Source organism: Patagioenas fasciata, chromosome 8, assembly GCF_037038585.1.
Source record: "Patagioenas fasciata isolate bPatFas1 chromosome 8, bPatFas1.hap1, whole genome shotgun sequence".
Lineage (NCBI taxonomy): Eukaryota > Metazoa > Chordata > Aves > Columbiformes > Columbidae > Patagioenas > Patagioenas fasciata.
In genome coordinates, this window is record NC_092527.1 from 11,332,460 (window position 1) to 11,359,800 (window position 27,341).

Genomic DNA, 27,341 nt, shown 5'->3' on the forward strand with positions numbered 1-27,341 from the left:
GCAAAGGATTAGTCTTTCAGAAGAGGTCACATCCATGAAGTGATTGTGTCTACAGACAAAAAGACCTCAAAACAGGTGCCCTTTGAGCACAGGAGTCAGATCCAGGCACCAGCTCAGGGGAATGAGATAGACTAGTCTTGTCCAGTATACTTAATGCAGAAACCTGGCCTCACATTCTACAGAAAATGTTGGTTGTTGTTCTGGATGCTAAATCCCATGAGAATCTGCAGCATGATGAATACAGCATCTGTCAGGGATTTTAAAGCATCTTGAGTTATTTCACTCTAACCAAGCACCTAAGTAACATATTAGATTCAGCTCTTTGTGTTGTGATCCCCAGAGTCACACTGCCCTGCTCTTGAGGAGGCCCTTCTGCCTGTTGGGAATTAATCAGTTTCCAGTTTTGGAGCTGCACATAGCATATTAAAAATAATCACTCTAGATACGAGCAGTGATACTAGGGAAATATGGAGATACATCTTATCTTAAGTGTAGCCATCAGCCTGTTGCTGATTGTAAAGAGCCAAGGTAAATACTGCCTCCAGCCACCACTTCTGCCTGCCCTCTTTGTCTTGCTTCTTACTCACTTTGCTTATTTTCACACACAAGGCTGATAAAGCACCATCACTTAGTGTGATACACATTTCTTCTATTCCATTGGGAATAATCTTTCATTACAATAAGCTTTTTCAATTTTCTTAAGGCGTTTTACCACTTTGCCAGTGTAGCATAATTTATTTTGTTGAGTGGTTTACACATTAAAGTGTGTGAAGTTGTATTTATATGTCTCTGATGAGTTCTTTGCTGTCTAGTGGATCAGTGTTGTGTTTTGTTGTTGTGGGGTTTTTTGTTTGTTCGTTTGTTTCCTATTGTAGCTATCTGCTTTTGCAGTGCCATTTTTCACCTAAAAATGAGACTTCAAACCTGCTGACTTCTAACACCTCACACCAGTTCAATCACCAGTTCAATTCCCAGCTCCAGATAGTCAGTGCAGAGTCTGGCATCCTCCCTGCAGCAGGAGCTTCTCACTTTTGTCCGGAATAGCAGAGGGCCTTCAAACAGCAAGCTGCAACCGTCCCTCTGAGTTGTCCTTGGGTTTTCTGGCTCCATGCCCTCAGTTTAAGATATGTATTTTTATCCATATATTTTTATATATAGTTTTAAAATTTTAGGCTCTGCCTACTATTGCCTTTAAAATTGAAACGGTTCTCTCCTCACTCTTGTAGCTTAAGCTTTTCTTAAGCTATGTAGCAAGGTGTGGGCATTAAATCTGATTAAAGATGACTGTGGGCATACTCACATCAGAGCATAGGAAAACTTAACTCAGTTTTGTGCAAGTGCCATTAGTGATGGAGAGCATGTGCAGCTCTTCAGGTAGGGTAAAACAGGGCACAGTCAGAGACATCAAACACCGTCCAGTCCTCACTGTTTCTTGTGAGGAAAAGAAGGGGCAACTCACTCCTCCCAGATATGCTGATACCACATTGCAGTCACTTGACCTACCTTTTGGGAAGTGCCCAGGTTCAGCTAACTGAGAACTGTGTTTATGCAAGGCTTAAGGCCAGAGTCTATTGGTATTAATCTGGTTAACAAAATACACAGCTTTTCCTAAAAATAGGTTCAGAGGATTTAAAGTTCAGGGAGAGCTGTGTCTTTTGTCCTTGGCCTACATCACTGGCATCCTGTTCTGCAGACTAGGCCCTTAGAAATACACTGCCTTTTGGACTGGGGAGAGGAAAAAAGAAAAATAATGAAAAGCAGGTTGTAGGCAAGCCTAAGAGAAACCAGGACTTGTTTTTTCAATGCACGATTATCACTACAAGTGGATTCACCTGCATTCACCTTAGCTGAGAAAGGTGTTAGCAAGCCTCCCACATGCAGTCAGCTCCTAGTCCTTCCTCTTGCACCATCATCCTCTAAGCTCCAGCTGCGGGAAAGCACTGGAGCAGCTCGTTAGGCGGTACCACTGGTGAGACCTTAGCACAACCTTTCCACCATTCCCCTTGGCTGTGTGCCACCTGCACAGATGGCTGCTTTTGGCTCCGCTTTCTGCTGAGTTATACATATTAAGAGCCTGCCTCAGATCAAATCTGCCTTTGCATAGCTAGCCAGAACATAGCTGTGTGGCTAGTTGTGAAAGAGCATCACATTCCCTCCAACATTCCTCTATTTTGAGATATTTTACCCACCTGCTGAGGGTTTTGAAGGTTGCCAGGAGCGGAGGAAAATGTGTCAAACAAAAAATGCATTACAATACCTAAAAAGGGTAAATTAAAAGCTGAATGGGCTGTTGAAAGCCTGATTCAAGCAACAGGAGTGGCTGATCGTTAACTTTTCTGTAGTATATGAGGCAGTGCTATCAAAGCTTACTAAAGATTAATTAATTTAACACCATAACACCACTTTTAAGTAGGTGGATTACCACACTGAATAGGGAAAAAGTAGTAAATAAAAATGATCTGTGGGAGCTAATTGTAAATATATTAGCTACGCAGAGCCCCACACCTATTTGTCTTCACTCATCCTATGAAGCTACAGCAACAATACCCTCTCTAACTTCAAGCAAGGCATTTTCCCTGCTATTAGTGACCAGCTAGGATTTGTGGTCCAGACATCCCACATGGCAACTCATCCCTACAGCTGTTAGATGTTTTACTACTCATTCCTTAATTAAACACATCTCTCTTTAGCGTAGTATAGCAGCAGGGAGCAAAGACTGAAGTCTAAAGATGACAGGAGCTAACAACTATTTCCTAACAAGAGGCTTTCTACCGTGTTATGAACTAGTATAAGCCAACCCAAATAAAACTAGAAGAAAAAGGGTTTCTAGCTGACCAAAGTCTTAGATGCCAAATCAAGACAGAGGGAGCTGTGAGGAACTCTTAGCTCAGCCTATGGATGAACATAACACCTTAAACAAACATGGACCTGAACTGCCAACAGCCTGTGACTGCTGACTTGTCATGGGATGGGAGATTTCTTGCAAAGGAAGAAAGGTTCCTATAGACTTTGCAAGGTACAGTTCTTATCTTCCAGCTTACACTTCTGACACAGCAGGACAAAAATAGCAGCTTAAATCAGGTAAGTGTGAAGCAGTTTACCTTATGCTTCATTTAGCTCTGGGTATCACTTCTCTGCACCAACAAGCCCTGAACTGGCCAGGGCTGCTGCTTCAACTTTTATAGCCATCCTGTCCCCCAGAAGCCTTTGCAACCTCTCTTCCTCTTCTTCCTCCCTCAGGCTTTATTTCAATGGCCTTTAACATACTAGGAGAGTACATTTTTTTTCAGATACAGCATGGGTTTTAATTCTTCTTCCTGTTTTTCGTAAAATAGTTTACATGGAAAAAAAAAAAAAAGCTTATTTCTTACTGGGAATGTATTCGTAAGCTTTGACAGGTTCTTCTGTGAGGAGTCATCTACGATACCCTTATGTAAAATTCAGAGCTTGGATCTTGAAGAGGGCCTCAAAGAGGACCCTGAGGAAAAAAGGTAAGAGAATTCTGCTGACTAGAAATGAAAGACATAGTGGTATTTAATAATTTTCTGTGTGCTGCTGCTTCTCCTTTGGTCTCCAATGAAGTTTTCCTCAAATTGTTCAAGTATAACTTTTCTTGGTTCCATTAGGCAGCAAAGTGTGGGGAAAAGTGTGTTTTCGTGTTATTGTTCTTTGCACAATAAAAGGAAAATAATAATCATTTGTAGTTGTTCTATACTGTACAGGTGGCAGGTTCACTGTTTCCTTGGCGAAGCATTTCTTTTGATGCTTTATCTACCAGTAATCATACACATGACATTTGTTAACAGCCTACAGCTTTGTGCAGCTTTGTAAGGGAAATGTGCATGTGACTAAAACCTGAAGAAAATACTAGGGACACTCATGTGCTTTGCTTGTGTTCACCTGAGACTCTCTCAAGCTATGTTTTCTCCAGCATTATGAAGCTCTCAGGGATGCTCTTCCAATCTGATCTGTAGTCTAGGTGAATGTTCCTCATGCTGGAATTTTACCTGCTGTAGGCAAGATGCTTCCTGCTGTGATCGTTTGGTCATTTATAAAGCAGGTCTGTATGGGTTTGTCTGGGTCTCTCCCCTTTGTCTGCTCCTGCCAGCTCCTTTTGTGCCACCAGCAGGGTTTGCCAGTGGGGCAGCCGACTCCAGGGCATATTGCTGCTGTGGGATATGAGACAGTCCCGTGTGGCATCTGGGAGTGAACCACTCATGGAGCAAGAGCGCTGGGGAGGTCAGTCCTTGTACATGGACGGGGGTACCTGAGGCTCTTTGCACAAGGCAGTTTCTGTGTCCTGCCAGCAGATCCAGGCTGACAAGCCAGAGTCCAATACAGTTGGTTGCTATAATGGTGCAGCTTTTTGCCTTCCAGTCTCTCTGTGAGGCCTAGAGCCTTTAAAATGAATCAAGAAGCGTTTTTGATGAGAGCAAACACACTGAGAATCCTGTGTAGCCATAGGACATTAAGTCTATAGTATTGGTGTCTCTGTTTGGCTGTTGTATCTGGTCAGAAAGGCTTATAAGGCCAATAGTGGTCACATTGTTCATAATTTTATCGCCAGAAATTATTAAAATAATTATAACAAAGTAATAGTATTAAAGCTTCACGTACTTCAATGTGAAATCTTTCTGACACTGATTTCTCCAGCTTGCATGTAACTCACATAGCCTGAAACTCCTTTGAATGAGTCCCACACTCTCGTTACCCAATCCCATGGGTAAAAATCTCAAAAGCTGACTTTAACTCCTCAATAGGTGAAAGGCTTTTTAAGAGATTATAGGATATTTTACTGAACAGGAAAAAAATCTCCTTTGGAAGCCAACTTATTAAAATGACAAAGTCAAGCACTGTCAAAATCATGGCAAATGCTGTGAGCCTGTCACTTTGAAATTGTAGGGGCAGATGGTGAGAAACTTTCCTGCTGGTCAGGGAACTTCCTGAAGGCTCAGTTACTTACACCAGACTGTTCGGATTTTTTGGGTTTGTTTGGTTTGGTTTGGGGTTTTTTTTTGTTTGTTTTGTTTTGAGTGTGTTTTGGGGGGTTTGGGGTCTTTTTTTTATGTGTTGTTTGGGTTTTTTTGTTTGTTTTTGTTTTTGTTTTTTGTAAGAGCTAAACTTGGATTACCTCTTATTTGTCATAGACTAAAAGCATCTATCACCTAGTACAGACCAGCTGCTTCATGGTAATGTAACATCCCAGAATAACCTTTTCATTTGATTATGCCTCTGGTAAAACAAGGAAGATTGTGAGCTTATTCCTCAGTCTGTGCTCCTCCTCAATCTTAGCAAGCCAGAAATGAATTGTACTGGCACGTTGGGTTGGTTTGGTTTGTTTGTTTGTTTTCCCCAAGAGACCTGAAGTCACAGAATACTTTCAGAACAGGGCTTAAGAGCTAGTCAACAAGACAGTCCGCATTCAAACATGAGGAAGGACTGGAGGAATAACTATTGCTGAATGTGGGCTGTCTACCAAACTGATAGCTGCCTTGAATATGCCAATAACAAGCTTTGAGGCTGTTCAGAATTTTGAAATTTTGGTTTGGTTTTGTTTGTCTGGTTGCTGCTGAAGCAGCTTTCCTTTCCCTGATTTTTAAAGACGTGTTGTGACCTGTCAATTACTAGATTTGTTTGATGTGAAACTTGAGTCTGGCCATGTCAAAGCACACTGCAAGAATGTGTTTATTTTGCTCTCTGCTGGAGGTAATGCTGAACAGCTTAGCTTCCAGTTTTGTTGAAGTTTCATCTCAGATTTGTGTTGTAAATGTAATAATCACATTTTAGGAGGAAAATTGACATGTGTAGTTTACAAATAGAAGGCCCAGAGCCTAGAATTTTGCTATAGCTTCCCCCAGTCTGTGGCTTTCCCCAAGCAAGCAGCCACATTCACATGAAGCTCATTACAGATATGGTGCTAGAAACACCAAAGCCCAAATTCACGCTTATATAAATCTTCCCTAGACAATGAGGGGCCTCTCTAAATCACATCTGCTGAGACTGTTGGCTTCATCATCTGGGAGATACTCTCTAGATTCCAAAATACTGAATGGATTCTAAGTCCATTTACCCCTGTCTTAAGAATTAAAGAAATCAAATCAAACAAACAATGCAACAAAAAATCAAAAACATTTTTCAGTGCTGCTTGGTTGCAGAGAGATTGCAAACCAGAATTTTTGCTTTGCAAGTACTCGATTTAAAATAACTGGTAGATATATGCAGAGAATACACTCTATTTCCGTTCAAATGACACAATAGAGGTGTTGAGGGCTAATCAAAGCAGTTGATTTTTGCTCAAAGCTTGAAGAAGGGAAAATATGGACAAGCACTGCTTTTTGTTGTCCATAAACTTGGACTTTTTCTAAGCCAGGGCTATTCTTGTCTAAGAAAATATTTTAAATTGACTTACATTCATTACATGAGAAAATTATACATAGCACTTTACTCACCTATATAAAATGGGTTTTAATTGCAGTAGACCATAATGTCAGAGCTAAAATTTATTCTTCTTACTGACACAAGAGCAAATTAAACTGCATCTTATTTTTCTAGGGTTTTTTTTGCTTTGAAGGAACCAGCCTAGTTTTTCTTGTACGTGGCAGGAACAGCCAGAGGACTCCAGCTAGGATACATTTAATCATTGCCTAAGGAAAAAAAGAAGCATCTTCCATAGATTTCTTTCCTGCAGCCTTTCAGTAAGAAGTTGGGTGATGCCTTGAGCTCCCCAGTCACAGGGTCCTTCCCACCTGCAGTGCTTGCCGGTGTCTCTCCTGCTTCTGAGGCTGAGGAGGAGTCATTGCTTTACAATGGGTTGTGACCGAGACTGCAACTCTCAAACTGAACATGTGAAGCTGCAAGGTTTAGTGCTCATGCTGGAAAGGAACAGAGCCTGGTTGTGGTCTGGGGCTTTGAAGATGAGCAGCAAGAGCTAAAACATACAGTGGATCTTTGACAGGGTTTCCAGGAGCTGAAGAATGATGTACAGCAGCTCTCTGAGTTAAGCCAATGACAGATTTTTATTAAAGACTCTCTTTTTCTTTGTACTCAGTCTTTGTCCTTAGAATTGGTGTTACTTGTGGAGATGGATACATTACATGTGATTTTACATCTCTTTCACCAAAGAACACCCCATTATAAAGAAGCAGCACTGGTATTTTTCCCCACTTACTAGTACTTACAAGTACTTTGACAGGGCCACATGCCGTAAGAGAGAACACCTGCTGTATATTTACATTTATTCATGCTTTTTGACAAATCGTGAGATGCACTTTCACCGAGACCACATTATAAGCACCTGAATGAGAACTGGGAAATGATTAATGTATATTCCCATTCTCAAAGACAATTATCAAAGTACATCTCCTACACATTAGCACCTGTATTTCTGCCTTGAGCAGCTCAGTGAACAGAGTTATTAAACTTTTGTTAGTTATGTATCTGTACACTGAAAAAAACATAGTAATGATTCATGCACTAGCATGGGGTGAGTTTTGCCAGGCATGTGGCTGCGTAATCCCATGTCTCTAAGAGCAGATCGAGTCATCTGGGAAGCATTTTACATGGTTCTGCTTTTAGTCAAAAATGTTTACATTTAGGAGAACACCATATCAATAAATAAAAACAAGGCCTTATATTGAAATTCATTATTAAGGACCAGATTCTCAAATGCTATAAACTTGACAATTATTATTGTTAGGATTTTTTTTCACCAGCAGAGAATCTGGTCAAGCTTATGAAAAGGTACTTAGAAAACGAGAGACTGCAAATCAAAACCAGAGGCACAACTTTGCACACACACATCAGGTACAGAATGGGAAATCCAGAAATTAAGTGTGTGGACTTATTAAAAAAAAAAAAAAAAAAAATATATATATATATATATATATATATATATATATATATAACAAAAAAAACCCACCACTGCAAAACTGGCCACTGTGGAAAAGTGATAGGGATTTGTAAGACTGATGATGAACCTGATGTAGTTTAAGTACATTGACTGGCACTTCTGTGATACTTGCCTTATTAAGCCTAGGCATTTTGATCATTAATTTCAGCATGAAATAGTTTTACAGCGGCTTTTGTGTGTCAGCCTAAGTGATTCTTCACTAAAGGAAGAAATCAGTATGTCGGTATGGTACAGGACATCTTTGAAGTTAGCAAAATTTAACTGCCCAGATGTTTCATGAAAGGCTTTCAATTCAGATAGTATTTTCAGCCTGGCTGCCTACCAAAAAATAAATACCCTTCAATTTTTCATGGAGCTGGGAGAGTCTGGTGGAGTTTTCCTCCTCTTCCCTGCCCCCTGCCATGGTTGTCAGTACCGAGGTACCAGAGTGACATCTCGTGGTCACGATGGAGGCAAACCGAGGAAAGTTTAGGGATACGAGAATATAATTTTCATACTAAATGCATATCGGGACTCCACTACATCTTGTCATAGTTATTCTAAAATATCGTTTCTTACCGATCCATTGGTTTTATCTTCATGCATTTATGTATTAACTCCCAAATACTAAGAAAGAAAATAAGGTTTTTTTAATTACTGATCCAGGGAAAAGTACCAGATTTCCGCAGTGATATAAAAAGTCACACTTTCCCAAAGTCTTTTAAATTTTATTTTACTATTAAAATCATGATTATTTGTCAGACAACTTAAGAAAGGCTTCCCCATAAATCTGTTTTCTTCCTCTTATGGGATCAGAAAAATAAGAGGAAGAAAACAGATTTATGGGGAATAAATAGTTCAAGGTTTCTCAGCCATCTGCTAATTCTATATGTTCTACACTGTTCCACTTCTTCCTTTCTTCCTCTTGCCTGTTGCCAAAGGATGCTGAGTAATTATTGACTTCCCAGCAAGTCAGTAGTCCCAGTACATCTCAGGATGAGATGCTGAGGTAATTCATAGAATCCGTAATTCCTCATATTATAGTTTTAAAATAAGATCAAGACAAATCTAAAAGAGAACCCCCTCCTCCTATTTTTCAGCCCACAAATTAAAAGATATTTCAGAAATACATGGCTGCACTGCAGGAAAAACATTGGCAGGTGTCAGGGACATTTGTAGAACAAAGTATTATATTTTCAGAGTCCAGAGCAAATATAGTTCAGCAAACAGCTGTGAAATATTTACACTACTGTTCACGGTTTACACAGCAAGGGGTTGAAATAGAGTATAGAAGCTCAGGGACTTGCTCACACAAAGTGATGAGGGTTTCTTCTGAGATAACACATAAAAGGTCAAGATCCTGTGGGAGGCAACCAAAGATGACCCATGAAGAGGTACACTAAGAGACTTAGTCTTTTCCCTGCCTCCCTCCAACTAGTCAAATCCTTTCTGATCCCCACAGGTGTCTGAAGACCTGCTAGGTCACAGCATTAAGCTGTCACAGCATGATCTGTTAAGAGAGGCCATAGGGTGAAGAGGACTGACCTTTCCTTTTATTCCTCCCTGCCACCAATTGGGAGCATTTTAGAGCCTGAGCTCTCCTCTGATATTAATGAGTCAACGTGGGACAACCTTAGGTATTAGATAACTCTCCTCATTGTCTTTAGTCCTCATTGGAAGCAAGACAGGCAGAGCCAGCCCTCGGTTTGGTTGTGGTGTTCTTCCTCTAATCGCTGTCAAGGAGGATGGCCTTGAACAAGGTCCATCTCTGCCTCTTATGTCAATAGACTCACAACAGAGGGGAAGAAAAACAGCACTGAAGGGCAGTTGGAGATGAAAGAAATAGTAGTGAGGGCTTTTAATGATACAGGCACAAAATCTCCTTTTTTAGGCAAAAATAATTTCTGAGAGACCAACGGCAGGAAAAGTTATAGTTAATGGGTCTTGAAAAGAAAAAAAAAATTAAAAATATAGTAAATGCAGTGCAAACAAAGGACAGGGAAGCTCCTTTGGCCCCACTTGGGTTAGAGAAGCCCACAGGGCATTGTTTGCCAAGCAAGTCAAAGCTGTTGTGGGGGAAGCATGTTCCTGCAGGACTAAGGATCCATGCTAGAAGTTACCAAGATCACAGTTTTGCCTCTGTCACAAACACATTGCCTTGCACTTACTAGATGTTGTGTGAGTTGTAGACAGGAACTTTAAAAAACTAAATTCAATAGGTTACCACTTAATAGTTTGAGAAAATATTTTCTTAAACAACCTGCCTCCAACGTTCTAGCCCAAACCCTACAGAGGTCAGCAGAAAGGCTTTTACTAAATTCAAAGAACTGAATATAACTAATCCTGTAAAACCACTAATTATCCCCAAAGGCATAATACCTCTCACTTTAACAGCTAGGAGAGACCAGCTACCACTTCCAATTCTTGATTTAAGGCAGCCAACCGCCTATACTAGATATATATGTTTGAGCTCAGACAATTAATCAGTTAGCAGCAGCATCAGTAGAGATTGCTATTGATTAAAACACAATGAGAATACATTGGAATAGCCAGCAGACCACACTGCGGTAAAATATGCCCAGCAACAGCCATGAACACCCAGTACCCTGCAGACATTTACATCTAAGGAGACAATACTTTATACAGGAATACACAGTGGGAACAGAACCGAGAGTCATTACCTGAACTCAGCCGTTGACACAGCAGATGTAAACCAGAGCAGCTGGTGGTCAAAGAAATAGGAAAAGATTTACCCCATAAATTGATACAGCTTATCAGAAAGTAAGGCAAGGAGCCTGGTTGAGAATAAATAGTCAGGCTTAATGAACTATGGCCTCTGTATCAGTGTTTCCTTATTCTCACTCAGTCTTTACAAAGCTAAAGCAAAATAAAATCAAATAGAACCAGCAGTAGTGCTGTGTCTTCATGCAGGCCTATAGACACCAAATAGAAAATGCTGCTGTTCAAAACTAGCTATTCAGAAGTCACCTCAGATACTGGTACAGGAATGCTATCATAGTAAGTTCTCAGTCATTTCATACAGAAGAGTTTTATTTGCTGCCTACAAGTAATTTGAAGTGTAGCAAGTACAGCTGCAATCTTGCTGAATATTTTCTTGCAAGTGGTTTATGATGGCAACAGGTACATTTTCCATCACCTGTGGGCAAATATAAATCTTATACCTACCCAATGCTTCATCAGATAAAATAGTAAAGCAGCACTTCATAGTGCATGTTCCAGGAAAACAGGAGGTTCCTTAGATAATTAACAGAAAAGGTGCTTATGTGATCCTTTTTAGCCATGTCACAACAGCTTGACATCCCCTCCGTCCTGGAGAAAACTGGTGATACAGATGCTGAAAACAGATCTGCACACAGCAGCGAGAAGCTAAAGGCAGTCTTCTGTTAGCACCATGGGAATGAGACCAAAGACGCATTGACCAGCTGCTGTGGGACTGTCCCAGGGCAGAGCCTATTCAGCTCCTAAAAGCCTCGTACCTCCCTGAGCTGCTCCATTGCTTTAGTTAACAGCACCTTTTTTCTTTAGTCAGAAACCAATTTATGCATAAGGGACATTTTCCAACTTTAATTGTTCAGAGATGTGCAGAATTTCCCTTCATTTAAGAAGATTTTTTAAAAATCATTAACCTCCTTCCTTTTGTCACACATATCATTACCTTAAGTTTATTCCCTTTGGCACTAACTCTGCACACAGTGTAAAGCAGCAGGTAACATTCTCATTTCCTGCCAAATAGTGGTGCTGCAGTGGACTCGGCTTTGCCAGTTGCAGTAAACAGTCTTGTGGTTCTAGTACCTGCACTTGCATTAAGTGTTGAAGTTTAGCAGCCCAAATTGACAATAGCCCTTTGCTAGTACTGACAAGTTATTACTAGTTGTAACTTGGGTTAGGACAGGCATTTCACATATTTCTACAGCACCTAAGGTTGATGTTATCAAATCCTCTAGGTGCAACTATAATTCACCTAGTGAGGGGGAGAAAAAAAAAGCCTTCCCTCTCTGAAGGTACTTCCTGGTTCCCACCAAGATTTAAATACTGCTATTTTTCTTTTCTAAATTAGAGATCAATTCTGCTACACAGCCCTTAGAAGGGTTCCAACATCAGGTTGAGAGCAGGGGTCTCAAACTGAAAACTTTCTCCATTGAAAGAGTATTTACCAAACTTCTCCTGCATCTTTCTTGCTATTCATTGCTGTCAGATCACCCTTTTTATCTTGTATTATTTCTGGTGCTTGCATTTCTCTTGTCCCATATTCTGAGCAGCCTCTTACCTGCTTAGAAAGACCCCTTCTTTCTCATCAACAATAGTTTCTCCTCCAGATCCCCTCAAGAAGTCTTCCTGGCTCTCCTCACAAATAAGGGGAACAAAAAAAAAAGCACACCACTGTGTTGAACTGCAGGATTTAAGAATTGAAATTTTGTTATTGTCCAGAAAAATCATGAGACCTCTTTCTGCCTCAGCCCTGATCAGTGCACTAAGATGTACCTGCTAATGCAGAGCTTTCCAACCCATGGGTGAGAAGTGCTAAGTACTAATCTTCCTGGACTTGCCCTTGCCTTTTCTCTTTCAAGTAACTTTGTGTATCTCCTACCCCAGTAAATACTGGGCAGAGAATACAATTTGTAACAGCACATGAAACCAATGAATGAAAGCCTGGAAGAAAATCAGACACTTAATATGACTCTAGAAGAGGCTGATGTATGATAGGGGAAAATATTTAAGACAAGAAAATAAGCAAGAGGTATACCCTAGTTAGGATCAAATTGTCAAATAAGAGAATCTGAATTAAAGGGAAATGCATGAACAGATGAGTTTTGCGTGTTTGGTAGCACCAGTTTCAGGAAAAAAGGTATCTGCTTAGACTGTTCCATTTCCAGGTATTATAAAGGCACATAAACAATGATAAGAAAGAGCCCACAAGAAGACAGGTAATTAGAAAAGAGCAGATTGTAAATGAAACTTTGTTTGAAACAGGCACAGCAGAGCCTGCCTGTCAGCCAACCCTGCTCTACCTGTTCACATTGAAAAGAAGCTGGATTCATTGAACACTGAAGCACAAAGGTGTTGCAAGAAGTACCAGCCCAGGAAGAACTGCTTCTGACCCTGATATCTGCACCAGCACATGAAGATGTATAGGTTTCTTTTTACACTAACTTTTACAGTATTTATTCCATTCAAGAATTTAGAAAGCAAAGTTCTTCCTCTTTTCTTTGTTCCCTATAAGATCTCTATTTTTAAAGGCGCTTATTTTAAGAGCAGCAGATGGTGATACCATATTCTCACAAAGATGAATAATGTCCAAAAGCAGCTGATCTCAGTCTACAGGTATATAGTAGTTGCCTATTTTGAAAAGAGAAAGCTTGCTAAACTTGGAAACTAAAAAGCCAAACAAACAAACCACAAACCACCAAAACTACTTTGATCCTGTGTAAAATCACATTCATCTGCACTATTTTTTAATGGGATGGAGAACAAGCAAGTTAAGTGAAACGGCAAGCTAAGTTTATCATTCTCTGCTCTAGCAGAAAACGTGTTACTCAGCAGCAGCCATAGCACCAGAGGTAATGCTGGTGCAACATTATGAATTTTTTGTTTAAACCAAAAGCAGACTACTTTTAAATTAGATAGTTTCCCCCCCAGTTCTTACAACACTCAGAAGAAAACTACTGCAAACTTGTAGAGCTTTTACAGATGCTCACTATCATTATGAAATCCCATAAAGGTAATGTTAATTTCAATATAGTTACATTATCTACTAGTAATAACAGTAAGTGGGTACTTAGTAACTTAATTACCAAGTAACTTAGTACTAAATCTACTGCACATATAGTGGGTAGAACAACCAAATGCACACAACCACACAACACACACTTCATATGCTGACTTCTAGTCACTTCAGAAATGGTATGATGTTTTCTGTTTCCAGCCATCATTCTCCATCTGCAGCTATGAAAAATATGCTGACTTTTGCCTGGTGGGCCCATATCCAACTGTTAGTTTAGTACAATTCAATTGCCTAAACATCCTAATAAAAGTTATGTACCAGTGAAACTCTGCCAAGCACTACAATGTCCTCAACTGAAGGGCAAAAGTAATGCTGTACTATAGCAATTCAGTTCTCAATACACAGCCAAAGCACTATCAATAAACAGGGCTGACAATTTGTACCCATGGGAGGGTAAATCCCAAGAGTGCAAGACACCACAAATTTTCATCAGTATAGAATGGAGTTTCAGATGGCCAAAACTGGAGCATCACAAACCTTCCACACACATCCTAGGCAGCAGGGTAGTTATGAAATGTAGATGATTTATTTTTCCTTATTTCAATCACTGATAACTTTGCACTGTGTTTCAGCATGAAGCTATTAAAATGAGTTACGTCTTTGGGTATGATATTCACCACCTTATCTGACCTCAGACACAGCTGGACAGTGTTGTGTTCCTTTCAGTCCCGTTTGCTGTGAGTATTGTAACAGTTCATTTAGACCTACAGTGGAAGCTATGTTACAACACCAAGTGTAACAGTGCCTGGGTAAACAAGAAAGACTGCAGTCTTGTACTAAATCATCGTGGGTTTTTTTTTTTTTTTTTAAAAAAAAAGCTTTCTTGAGAAATTTTAGTACCAAAATCTTTTAGTTAAGATAAGGTAAAGCATTCACTGTTATCACATGAAACTAGAGACACACCAGTACTTGCGTGACAAAAATAAGGCTTTATCAGCATTGCAAGCAGCATAAATGCGAGTTTGCCTAGCTTAAGCCTTCTTCTCCATACAAAGAACTTAAATAAAAGTCTGTCTACTGGAATGAGACAAACTGAAGTTAAGGTCCCCAGTATCCACTAAAACAGATTAACTTCTCATTTTCAGAGCAGTTGGTAGCAACTTCCCCTCATTTTTCTACACCCATGTAACCAATTAGCACCAGCAACACTATTCCCTTGGCCTGTAAACTCATGTCAAGTCACTACATTCAAAAACTTTGTCTTGAAATGGCATCCTATCACTGGTGTTAATAGAAAGGAGCCGAACTTAAAAAAATCATCTTCCCCTCTGCCTTTAGTTAAGGTAATTTTCTGTGTAAGCAATTTCAAGAAATCTCTCCTCCTTGGCTCTCTACTACTGAATGATCCCATTAACATGACAGTCTCCAAATACTTCTAGAGATTAAGAACCACTCTGCAAACACCAATGCTAACACCAGGACTGACATTTACATACTAAAATACTTGTTAACAAAAGCTATATCTAACACTAATACTTCCAGCTGCTCATCAATAGACACGATAAGGAGCTAAAGGACAGGATTTCATCATCTTTGCTGCTCATTTCAAAGTCTCACTCTTCAGCAGCTGTAGAACAGGGCTCTTGCAAACCTTGCTGTTTGTGAACAGTTCACTTTGTTCCTTTCACATACCTGATTTAGAAACTTAAGTACCTTCATTACTATTCCACACTTTGCAGCAAGCTTTGGTCCCTAACCAACACCATGACACTTAGATCCAGTAAAACTTAGGACGGATGTGCAACCCCTGTCCATATTGTCATGTCTGAAAGCCAAGAATAGAGGTAGCAAGTAGAAATCTAACATACAATCATTAGCATATACCTCTGTGGGTTGTTTGAACTTCTTACAATACTCTCAACCTATTGAGTTAAATGCCAAGGAGCTTTAGAAAGCTCCTGCTTTAATCATGGAAGAGTCTATAGACATGTAGCATCTCAGTTGATGATTACAGTTCCTAGCAGTCAGGTTAAGTCAACATTTACATGAGACTTCATATAGGAAGAGAGACTAGTTTTCAAACTCAAGCATAATCCAGGGGGTTCTGTCAGAGAACTGTATCACTATTAACAGATGGAAGGGGCCATGTTAAGCAGTTACACATTGGTATATAGAGGCCATGTAAAATTTAAGATATCATTAAGATACATTACCTGGTCCAGGAGCTGAAACTGTGCCAATTCACAAGTTAACGTGCTGATGTGTAGGTACATTCTTTGGCCTTTCAGATAACAGAAAAGCATGTAGAGCAAGGATTTTTTAAAATACCTTCAAAAACTCAAACCCTAAAACAAACTTGGCTATCTACTTGCCTTACATAATAATCTGCAACTCTTCAGTTCAGATGTCTCATTTACATGTCCTTTGGCACATTAATTGCCATGCTCAAGTAAAATTTTAAACTGACATTATACTGAGACAACTCAAAACTTCAGAGGAATTTTCTACAGTATCTTCCTATCATATCAGGATCAACAACTTAGTAGCATAGGTTATCCGCTCTTTTTAGACAAGTGGAACTTTACCAGCATATTCTAGGGAAAACGGAGTCCTTTTGTAGAGCACCCATAGTCTGGAAATAAGTTCAGTCCTTCACTGGATTTAAAGCTTTATTTTTAGAAAGTTCACTGCATTAAAGGCAGCAACATTTTATTTGAACTCGGCACTAATAGGTTAATATTTACATTTATATAACACTTAAACCAAAACAAACTAAACACAGCCACAGTTTTAGAACAGAAAGACAGACATACACATTACAGACAGGCTTAAAAGTAAAAGTAATCTCAATTATTTCACTCTGGCTGATTTAGTCCAAAGGCCTGTTATTTCTTAATCAGGTTAGCAGGAAGAGTGGATTTGTCCAAGTCATCAAAATATGGATGGTTCAAGGCCATTTTGCCAGAAATTCTTTTTGCAGGATCATAAATTAACATTTTCTGGAAGAAAAAGGAAACACATTTACTCCCTTATGAAATGACAGTGAAAATAATGTTATGAGGTATTTAACCATAAAAACAAGTTTTCCCCTCCATGTTCTGTGCTTTCTCATAGGCAGAGAGGTCATTTCCACCTACAAGTCAATAGCAATGCATAAAATCTCAAAGCGAGGACAGATTTTTCCATTCAATAACCAAGCCCATTGGGGTACCACATGCACTGAACTAAATCCAGAACCAGGCATCAAGTGGCAATAATTATTAGCCTCAGTCTCTCAACTAAGAGAAATTAGTAAGCTTTGGCTGTTAAAGCCCAAAATGCTCACAGGGACAGGTAACCCTATGCTTGTTTTTTTAAGCTGACATTGAAGAAATGTGAAATTACTTTAACTCAGCTTGGTGCAGTCATTTACAGTTAAAATGAATGAATGATCACTCAGCTACCAGATCCAAATAGGAAAGTAGTATAACAAGCAGGTGGAACTGAAGAAACCCAGAGTTTTAAAACTCGAGTTTCTTTGCAGTAAGTTACTTCAACCGAAGACCTCAATAATGAAGTTGATAAGAGCAAATAGAGAGGATGCCATAGCCACTAAAATAGCCTCCAGATCTTTCTAGCACAGGCAAGAGATGTGTTTTACTAGCAGTTTAAAAAAAAAAAAAATTCTACAGTTAATATCATACAACTGGGGCCAAAAAAAAAATGAAGCAGTTAGCAGTTTTCTACTAGATCTGAAATGAGCAAAACCTGAGAAGTCTTTTTGCTCTTATTTCTCCTTAAAGTCCATTTCAAATTCAAGTGATCAGAATTCTACCAGCTGCTTCTCTGCCATCCCCACAACAAGCTTATCATCCAGAAAAAAAAGCTTAACCCATATTACTCTGCCCAGTATTCAGACTTGACATTTAACTATCTTTAGACTTCATCCTACAGTGAGTCTTCCAAGTTGTTTTAAAACCACTGAATTTGCATTTATATTCTCTGAATGCCTGCCAAATGCAACACTGTCTCTAGATTTAACCTTGTAGTCCAATTTTACCTTAAGTGACAGGTTCCCATTGGCTATACCCCAAAACAACAGCATCCTCTAGCTGATACTGGAATCTAAGGTTCTCTGAAATTGACTTAGACAAGAAGGGTCACATTTCTCCAAAAAAGGGATGCTGTGACATTGAGACTGTGGCACTTCAGCAGGTAAATTAATTGTTTCTTCTCTAAGCATCCAGGAACAGTCTTTTTCTGGGAATTAGCATCTGGTAGACCAAAGCTTTTCATGACAGCCATCAAGTGCTTTCAAATGCTGGCCACAGACATCTTTTTGGCTTATGAAGGTCTTAAGTTTACAACCTTACTCAAGCAGTTGGTCTTAACACAAAAATATGTAACACTTTTTCCAGGACAGCTGTTTTACATACTGCTTCCATCTGCAATAGTCTAGAAGGAAGAACTGACATTTTCATTGACACATCTGAGCTTGTGCTCCAGAATGGAATATTCAGTTAGTTTTGTTGCCTTTAAAAATCATTCTACTGCTTCAGGCTTAAAAGAGCTATAGGAAACTTAAATGGATTCCAGATGTCTAGGAATTCAGCCATATGATTGTCATCAAGCACTAATAGGAAACTAAAATTTCAACATTTATTAATTTAAGACAAAACTACACAAGATTTTACAGGATGTGCTTTGATATTAGTACTGTGTTAACATCATTTGAGGAACTAGTAATTTTTTGCCTTTGTCAGCAGCAGCACAATGAAGCCACAACTAAGCTAAGGGTACTTAGTAGGCCTAATGACTATCAACAAGATTTGCTTGCCTGCTCAATTGACTTTAGTTTGTAAATAAAATCAATAACAATACTACTTCAAACTGATTTAATAACAATGCTGTCAGTGGACACAGAGGAATTATTGCAAGCTCAAGTCAGTTCTCTCTGTAAAAGAATACTGCTACATGGTTCAGAGAGCCAGCCAAAACAACTATGTGTTTAACTGTTGTGCACGTCATCAATCTGAACTGTGGCTCTGTTCTCACAAAGCAAAATTTTGAGAAAGTGTACTCATTTGAGCTTCTTGGGTAAAACACCTTCACTCAGATTATTTTGCCATATTGATAGAATTAAACTACTTTTGTTTGGGACTGCTTAAAACAGGCCAGCCACACAGGTTATTGCTGTACAAGGTTCCCCCTGTACCAAGATGGTTCTGAAGTTTCAGCTTCAGTTCTGAAGTTTCATCCCCATAGGCAAGTCTGCACTGTATAAATGCAGCTTTAGGAGAGCCAAAGCATAAGTTACCAAGGTACATTTTTATACATAGGTGCATCTAAGTTCACACCCAAGATGTAACTTAAATTAGTCCACAGTGGCTGCACATAAGCTGGAAGGGCACTAAATGGAGAAGCCTGATGAAGAACTTGCCAAATAAAAGTTTAGCCTGGTAGTTCAATTGCATAGCCACAGAACTAAAGTAAACTCACACTGGACACAAAATATACCAATTAAAAGTTAATCAACCACAGCTGAAAATATAAAGGCAAATTGGGACAGACACTACAGACTGGCTTAAACCAAGTCCCTGGTTTCACAGCTAATCAATAAATTCAGCTACTTCTATCACTGTTTGTCACTTAAGACCACCATGAAATCTTAACCAAGATGAGCCTACAAGGATTAATCCATATGCAACCATAAGAGAAAAACATTTCCAACTGGATCAGTCATATAGGCCCACTACAATTAGTGCTGGCACCAGGAAAGTGACAGCTATGGTTTGTGGGCAGGAACCTCCTCTTAAACCTGTTTGCAAAAGCTCAACCCTCACTTGCAAGTTGCACCTGGCTTATTAGTATAGAAAAAGCTGAGGCACAATTGCTTAATGAGAAGTCGTCTAGTCACATATTATTTATGCAAGTGAATGTCACACAAGTTGTCAGTCCTACAAGAATGACAACCCATACCCAGTTTGAAGATGTCCATACATTCATTCCCACCAAGAATGATTAGTACAGCTCTATGTATGCTAGAGTATTTGAAATTACTGTTTCCTAATCAGCAGTTTAAGACAGACTACTTACAGACAGCAGATCAAGTCCATCTTCATCCAAGTTTTTGACATGTGTTTTCAGGCTGCCAGGTTTCCATTTTGGGAATGTGTTCTTATAATCTTGCAGGGATTCCACTTCAGGCCACACCTCATTGTTGGGGGTTCCTAAAGCTCTGTGCAAGCATAAGCAAAATACTGAGCCGTTTAGTCCAAAATCTGTAGGCACTATGATTTTCCTAAGTGCACAGCCCTGTTGTACAATGCTGCACAAGTAGCAAGGAAAGGTTTAGCCTGACATACCTGAAGATTCTGAAGAGCTGGTCAATCTCAGAGTCCCCGTGGAAAAGCGGCTTTTTAGTCGCCAGCTCAGCAAATATGGTTCCTATGCTCCATATATCTACAGGAGTAGAGTAACGAGCAGATCCTAGCAACACCTCTGGAGACCTGTACCACAGTGTCACCACCTATTGAACATGGAAATTTTTTTGTAAGTTTATAGAATCAGGTCCTCTAATTGACTGCAAGCACAATGGCTCATTCATTATGAAGCAGCATTCAGTTTTTTTGTTAGAATGATAACCAGTGCAAGAAGTTTTAGTGAAAATACTAGTTTCAAACTTCATTTGCAGATAAGCGTAACAAACTCCATTGCAGTAGTTGCTACTGCAAACAATTTGTGTACAGTACTTCCCAAAAGAGGAGGAAGCCTTTAGCACCTAGCTGCTACAGCCCTCAAACTCTAGTACTTCGTGAAGCAAAAGTGTCCTTACAAGACAATGAGCAACAAGTTCTGGCCCATCTGACTTATTGTCATGGTAATAGTGTGATTCACAAGATGCTTTGGAACCTTAGAGTAAATCCACAGTCAAGGAGATGGAAAGACATTGAATAAAACAAAACCAAAGTAACTTTTTACACTGTTAGTTTATGGCTTCAAAAGCTCTGTAATTCTTTTTTTTAGCTGTTATTCAGTTATTACCAGGAATCTAGTATGCACTATGCAAATCACCAAGAGGATGTTCCAACTCACTTCATGAGTGTACACCCGCACTGGAATTCCAAAGGCTCGAGCCAAGCCGAAGTCCGCCAGTTTAATCACTCCTTTGTCGTCTATTAAGAGATTCTGAGGTTTTAAGTCTCTGTGCAGAACTCTTCTTGAATGGCAGAAGACAATACCTTGCAAGATTTGATACAAGTAACTCTGTAGAAAAAAAAAAGTAAACTTTAGTACAAGCTAGTGTTCTACAACATAAAGCTGTTCCCTTAACGTTAGCTCTCCACATTGTAATAGGAAATGGAGATCCAAAGCTTTGCAGATATCGAGTTAAGTATTGTTTGCTTTATGATTGTTATTAACTAAGGCTTAGTTTAAGGCAGTTTAATTTCAGTTATTAAAATAATTTGAAGTGGCATTTGAGAGCAAAACTGACATTCATCTTATTATCCACAGCTGTTTCTTTAACCTTTTATTTCTCCCCAAGGGGTTAATTATACTGAAAATAAAAGCCACTTATAGCTTAGTAGGTCATCTCTCATATTAAGAAATTGTCCTCATTACCTTAACACGTGAACGATCCAAATATTGGCCAGATGGAATAGTATCCAAGTATTTCTTGAGATCCATGGAAAGGAACTCAAAGACGAGGTACAGTCTTGCATCCTGCATAAGAACATCCTGAAGACTAAAAATCAAGTGTACAATTAACTCAATTGCAAAATGCATGGACCCACAGTTACATTTCCCTTCTCAACAGGGATACAAGCTGACAGTTCCAGGTTCCTATTAAGAAAGCCTTAGAAAGCATCCAGTCTTCAAAGATGAAGAGACTTAGTGAGTTACCCCGTCATCTGGAAAAATCAAGTGTATCTGATATTGTGTCAGATAAACTCCCTATTTGCATCCTCTTAAACTTATGTTCCCTCATGCCTAGTATCAGACACAGGAAGTCTGAAAAAAAAATACTGTTGCTTTTAAAAAAGACTGTGGGTGTTGACACCTAGTTTCCATTTGGAGCTGGCTTATTATAGCGGAGCCTGAATAACCAGGAGGGCTTAAGAGAATATTATAATAGGAACCTAGTAGACACAGCAGGATTTGCAGATCTCTGCTTCACCCTTAACAGATTATAAGGGTTCCTAAACCCAAGCATACATAGATTGGGATATCACATGGCTGAAACCTGGCCAGTTTTAAGGTACATTAGAGAAAGTACTTTGCTGCATCAAAGGGCAAGTAAATATTTTGTGGGGAAGACAATAGTTGTGATCAATTCTACATGTCAGGTAGTCACTGATGGAAGTTTCACCCATAGCTCAGATGTGTGAGCTATGACAGTGTCATAAGGCAACACATAAATCTCTGCCGCAAAACAGCAAGGAAGTGATTAATGACAGAGGCTCCCTTATAAGCACACCGAGGTCAAATGGTCTATTCCAAGGTGGCAAATAAAGTTCTGAGACTGACTAAAGTAACAGGTTCGGCCAGTTTTCATGAGGTACACTGTTTCTGATAATAACTGCTCTGAAGACAATTTACATAAATTACAAAAATGTGTTAGATTCCTAGAATGGGAAGAGGCAACATGAAGAAATCTTAATTGGAAAACTGGCATCAACACAGGACTTGGTACTATAGCTATTTGCTTCACAACAGATACTGTGTTAAGCAGAGTAGCTCTCATCTTACTAGACTGGTGGAAAAATAATTTCTTATCTGAAGGGACCTAGTGTCCTTCGAAGAGTTTAACTAAATAGCAGTATATGCATACCAGACTATATTGGGATGATGCAGCTCTTTTAATAAAGAAATTTCTCGGATAGCAGTACTTGGAACACCTTCCTCCTCACTTTCTAGACGTATTTTCTTCATTGCAACCACTTGGCCTGTGATTTTGTGCCGACCTTTATACACGACACCATAGGTACCTGAACAAAAAGACAGTGAGACGCATATAGGAAATACCAGCATCAGGTACAGGTAAGTCATTGCAAATAAGAATTGCTAACATAGGCAAGAGTCCTTGCAATCAAGTGTTTTTGCTTTAATTATTTGTCTTGATTTTAAACTACTACTTAGTTTTGGCAGTTTACACATGCAATAGTGTAGCTTATTTAAAGCATGCCACCCACAAACACTATCATTTGTTAGGGCAGGGTACTTGGTAGCCTAAGCATGAAACTTCGATATTTGAAAGATGTAGTTGTAAAATCAGGTACTAGTTGCATTTCAGGTTGATTAGCTTTCAGGCAAGTTCACTATACCTCCTCATCCCATCCCCAAGGGGTTACGATTTTGCCATGGGTACATCATATTAAAAGGTTAAAGGTTTAGCTGTGAAAAAAAATAGTGCTCCCCATGCAATCAGAGATGTATCACTCCATTGGTCAGACCTACAGAAACGTCTGTAGCACAGTCCTCAGTGCAGGAGAGAGGATAGTGCTGTGGGTCTCAGCAGAAGTTAAAATCGGAACTAGCGGTAAATCTCAAATCAGTGTGTTTTAGTCATCAGCATTCACAGAAGTAGAACCCTCAATCCAAGACATCCTCAGTATTCTCTTTTCACCCTTCTTGAAGCATTAATTCCTCAAATTAAGCTCCAACTAACTAGTTTATTTCAGGAAGAAAGATCCACTCACTAGGCTTCAGTTAGGAAGCTTTGTTGTAAGATCCAACCCAATGCTTTTTACAATTACCTTAGAGAGCGCCTTCTCAGAGTAACATACTACAAATTCTCAGGTCTGCATAAGGCTAAAACATTAGAAAACATATGGACTTCCACATTGAACATAGGCTGGATTTCCCGTTAAAAGGAGTTTGTGTCTAACATCTGCATTGAAGCAATCTTCTCCACGCCCTATAGTAAATTAATAGTTAAAATTCACTTCTCCATAGAGTTTTACAATCTGCTCTTTCCCTTGACAAGTGTAGTGACTGGATATAATCCAAGCAGAACAATCCACAAGCCACTACTCCCTACCAGCAGCTCTGAGCAAAATAAGTATACCATGCAGTACAACTTCAGGAATAAGTAGTACACAAGTTCATATACAAAGGAAAGGAGGAGCTGGTTTCAGGCCTTAGAACATTTCTTTTTTTCCCCTCTTGGAGGAAAATTACACCCATTAGCCATCAATATGTGAAGGCAGACACTTCTCACCAGTGATCAGTTGTTTTAAATAGACCACCTCATCCTCAAAAGAAGGGCAGCCTGAAAGCTTTTACATTTAGAGATAATTACTGCAGTTAACCACAAGCTTATTTTGCCAGTTAGTTGAATCTCGGTGGTTCCTCTAATGGCCAGAGTGCACATAGCTCCTATGACAACTGGTAAACTGTGGAGTGCTACAGGGCTCAAATAGTTCTCCATACTTACCTTCCCCAATCTTCTCTATTTTTGTGTAATCATCCATTGCTATGATTATGCCTGAAACGAACAGGAAAAAAACCACGAGGGTTAACAGTTGCTGTCCTGAAGACGGCCAAATAACAGAAATGACGCCAGGTCTTTACAAGCTCGTTTTGTCTTATATAGTTAGGACACTACACAGAAGGCTCAAGGTTCTGGATGCCAGCCTCATATCATTTGAGTCAGTACACGGCACAATCTTCACACCTACAAACCTAAACTACATTAACGCACACAAGATACCAGGTGGCGTTAGCACCTGGTGGGACTGGCACTTCACACCTTCCATGCTGCTCTTAACCTCCTTCATGGAGGACAGCTGAGCTTTAACACCAGGTTCGGAAGCGTTAGGGGCAACGAGGGGGTTTGTAGCTACCTCCACCTTCGAAGTCCCGGCAGCCGCTGACGGCACAACCGAGGCCAGGAGCACGCTGCCGTTTGTGCCCAGCTCCTGCTCCGCTGTCACATGTCACAGCCCCTCGAAACCACCCTTCAGTACCGAGCCCAGCAAAGGGAGAAGCCCAGCGGGCGCCCTGCCCCGGGCTCGGGCCAAGGGCGATCCTGCCCCGACCGGGAAGTGACTAAGGCCACGCCGCGTCCCGGCCCGCTGCCCCACGGGGGAGCGGGACCTCCTTCTTAGCCCAGCCGCCGCAGCGAGGGCCAAGCGCGGCAGCAGCGGACAAGGGGCGGCCCCCGCGCCGGCCTGCGCGCCACCGGCCCCGCTGCTGGCCCGGGCGCGACAGGGGAAGGAGAACAACCCCCCCAGCAACCGCCACCCGGCTGCAGGCACCAACGGCCGCGGAAAAGCGGGTCTCCAGCCCCTCCACGGGACCAGTGCTGGCCTGCCCAGGCCGAACCCTCCACCGCTGCCCCAGCCCCCGCTGCCTCTCACCGGAGCCGCCACCGAACCCGCTGCCGCCGCAAGGACGTCCCGGAACGCGCTCAGGGGCGGGCACGGCACGTTCGAACTAGCCGCGCGCCGCCGCGCTCCGCCAATGGCGCCGCGCCGGGATGATTCAAACCGGCCAATCATCGCGCGCCGCACCGGCGGCGCTAAAGTGAGGCCCAACGGCGGCCTCTGCCTTCCACAGTAGAACCGGCGCGGCCGGGCGCGGGAAGCTGAGGATGGCGCCGGGCGTCCTCTTGGTTCGCGGCCGGGGCAAGGTGGGGCGGGCGGGTAGTTCCCTGTCGTCTGGAATCTTTTTGTCCAAATGGCGAGTTAGGAGGGCACTGGCACAACGGGATGTGCTAGGACAGCCTTAATGGTGAGCTGGTCGCTGCCCAAATAACACATTAGGTTATTTACATGTTACAGGGAATATAATTGTGCTTCGATCGAGCGAGGCTTGTGGCTTCAACTGCCCCTCTTAATTAAGCAAGTCTTTTGGGTTTATGGCCAAAACATAAATTAATTATTTCTGGCTGCAAGTGTGCTGATCTGTGAAGTACTGCTGTGACTTTTGAAGCTGGTTTTGAAGTACACATGTTAATAAAAGATCGTTGGGTAACTTGATTCCCTAGAAGCTGGGACATACCTCTCTAGGCAAATTAAAATTCTGCATCATTGCCCCGGGATTAAGAACAGTTAGTCCCTGTGCTATCACAGTTTCTGAAAGAAGATGTAACTAGAGAAGTACCTGCCAGGGTTTGCTCAGGGAGTGCTTTAGCAGTTGCAGCCTCACTCCATTGGTTCCCAGGAAGTAGTAACAAAATACACTTATATATGGAAAAAAAAAAAAAAGCCTGGGAAAATACTATTCCAAACTTTGCAAAATCGTATTAGTGAGAAACCTCAATGCTAAGCAGATTTGCAAAGCAAATGTGTTTCTAGTTGTATAGGTCTTTCCCCTGCAGGATCATTTCCCTGTGGATTCTGTGGCGCTGCCGACCTGCTCCGACACCCGTTTCTCACCAGCATCAGCAGTGCTGGGTCAGCACGCTCCTGTGGAAACCTACAGCCTCCGCGGGAGAGGGGTACAAGCATCGCTCCACGTTGTTGAAGTAACTGTACATTTTTCTTACTTCATTGCACCACCTGAAGGATGCCGCTGCTGCTCCCTCTTAAGTGTAAGCAGGGCAGGCTGGACAATGGGCAATGGGATCAAGCTGGAACACAAGAGGTTCCACTTAAATTTGAGAAAGAACTTCTTCTCAGTGAGGGTGACAGAGCACTGGAACAGGCTGCCCAGGGAAGTTGTGGAGTCTCCTTCCCTGGAGACATTCAAAGCCCGCCTGGACACATTCCTGTGCGACCTCACCTAGGCGTTCCTGCTCCAGCAGGGGGATTGGACTAGATGATCTTTTGAGGTCCCTTCCAATCCCAAACATACTGTGATACTGTGATACTGTGATGTACAGCACCTCCCCAAAAGCATTTCTTTGGGAGGGTGACTGGAGCACCCAGGACTGTTCATGTTGCGCTTCCTTCTTCTCTCCCCTGGCCATCAGCAAAGGCGAGAGGCAGCTTGTCCAGCAACTCCCCACCAATACACAGACGTTGCAGGGCTAAAAATTCTCCACCTTCCCCACCCTCCTGGGGAAGTTTTTCAACATACGGTGCACATACACACATCTTTCTGTTTACCTTGACTCATGTATTCCCAGCACTTGTTGGAGATTTACCTACCTAGAGCAAGGCTTTTATACGTCTGGGAAATCCCAGGCAGAAAGGTGACCTCACATCTTGTGCAATTCATAGGAAAAGAGTTCGACATACGCTGTGCTGCACAGACATAGAGAAACTCTTCCCTGCATGTGTTTAACAAACCCAGCAGAGCCAAGACAGCCCAGGTTTGGAGGTATGTGACTTGTCCTTCTGCGTGACGTGTCCCTTAGGCCTGACCCTGCACTGACAGCACCATCGAGCTGCAAGGGCTCGATGGCTTTGGGGGGCATTGCTTTCTATAGCTGGCACAGGACCGCTGCTACTGCTGCTGACTCTGCTGGACTAATCCTTGCCCAGAGGCCATAGGAAGGTGGCCAAAGTCCACCTTTTATTTCAGAAAAGATGTCTGGGAAATTCCAGACATACAGTAGCCTTAATTAACTTGGGGGACAGGGGGAGGTTAGAAGTATCATGAATGTTTAGTACTATAAATCAAGTTATACTAAAATGTATGTTGATTATATCTATATATAAAATATACTGTGTCTGAAAGTGCTGAATACACTGATCTGAATTTTCTTTAAAGTAACATTTTCTTTTCTTTTTTTTTTTTTCGGTTTTAACCAGCTTTAGTTGAAATAAACAGAAGTACTTC

General features: G+C 41.0%; 1 protein-coding gene and 1 long non-coding RNA gene across 3 annotated transcripts; one reads left to right on the forward strand and one right to left on the reverse strand.

The window, feature by feature from the left end:
* The first annotated feature begins 2,745 nt into the window (after positions 1 to 2,745).
* On the forward strand, positions 2,746 to 27,271 carry LOC139828490 (uncharacterized). The gene is made up of 3 exons (XR_011740166.1): positions 2,746 to 3,081; positions 3,390 to 3,491; positions 25,936 to 27,271. It is a non-coding gene; the product is annotated as an uncharacterized lncRNA (long non-coding RNA).
* On the reverse strand, positions 16,288 to 25,071 carry CDK1 (cyclin dependent kinase 1). Of its 2 annotated transcripts, none has more exons than XM_065843954.2 (8): positions 24,974 to 25,071; positions 24,049 to 24,099; positions 22,444 to 22,600; positions 21,234 to 21,357; positions 20,706 to 20,876; positions 19,976 to 20,139; positions 19,707 to 19,848; positions 16,288 to 16,630 (listed from the first exon to the last, which is right to left on the reverse strand). In XM_065843954.2, exons 2-8 carry the CDS (start codon positions 24,083 to 24,085, stop codon positions 16,517 to 16,519), a joined length of 909 nt encoding a protein of 302 aa, XP_065700026.1. In that variant the 5' UTR covers positions 24,086 to 24,099; positions 24,974 to 25,071; the 3' UTR covers positions 16,288 to 16,516. The 2 variants fall into 2 exon arrangements, with proteins under 2 accessions (XP_065700026.1, XP_071667783.1); XM_071811682.1 differs by lacking the exon at positions 24,974 to 25,071 and adding an exon at positions 24,458 to 24,588.
* Positions 27,272 to 27,341: the final 70 nt, after the last annotated feature.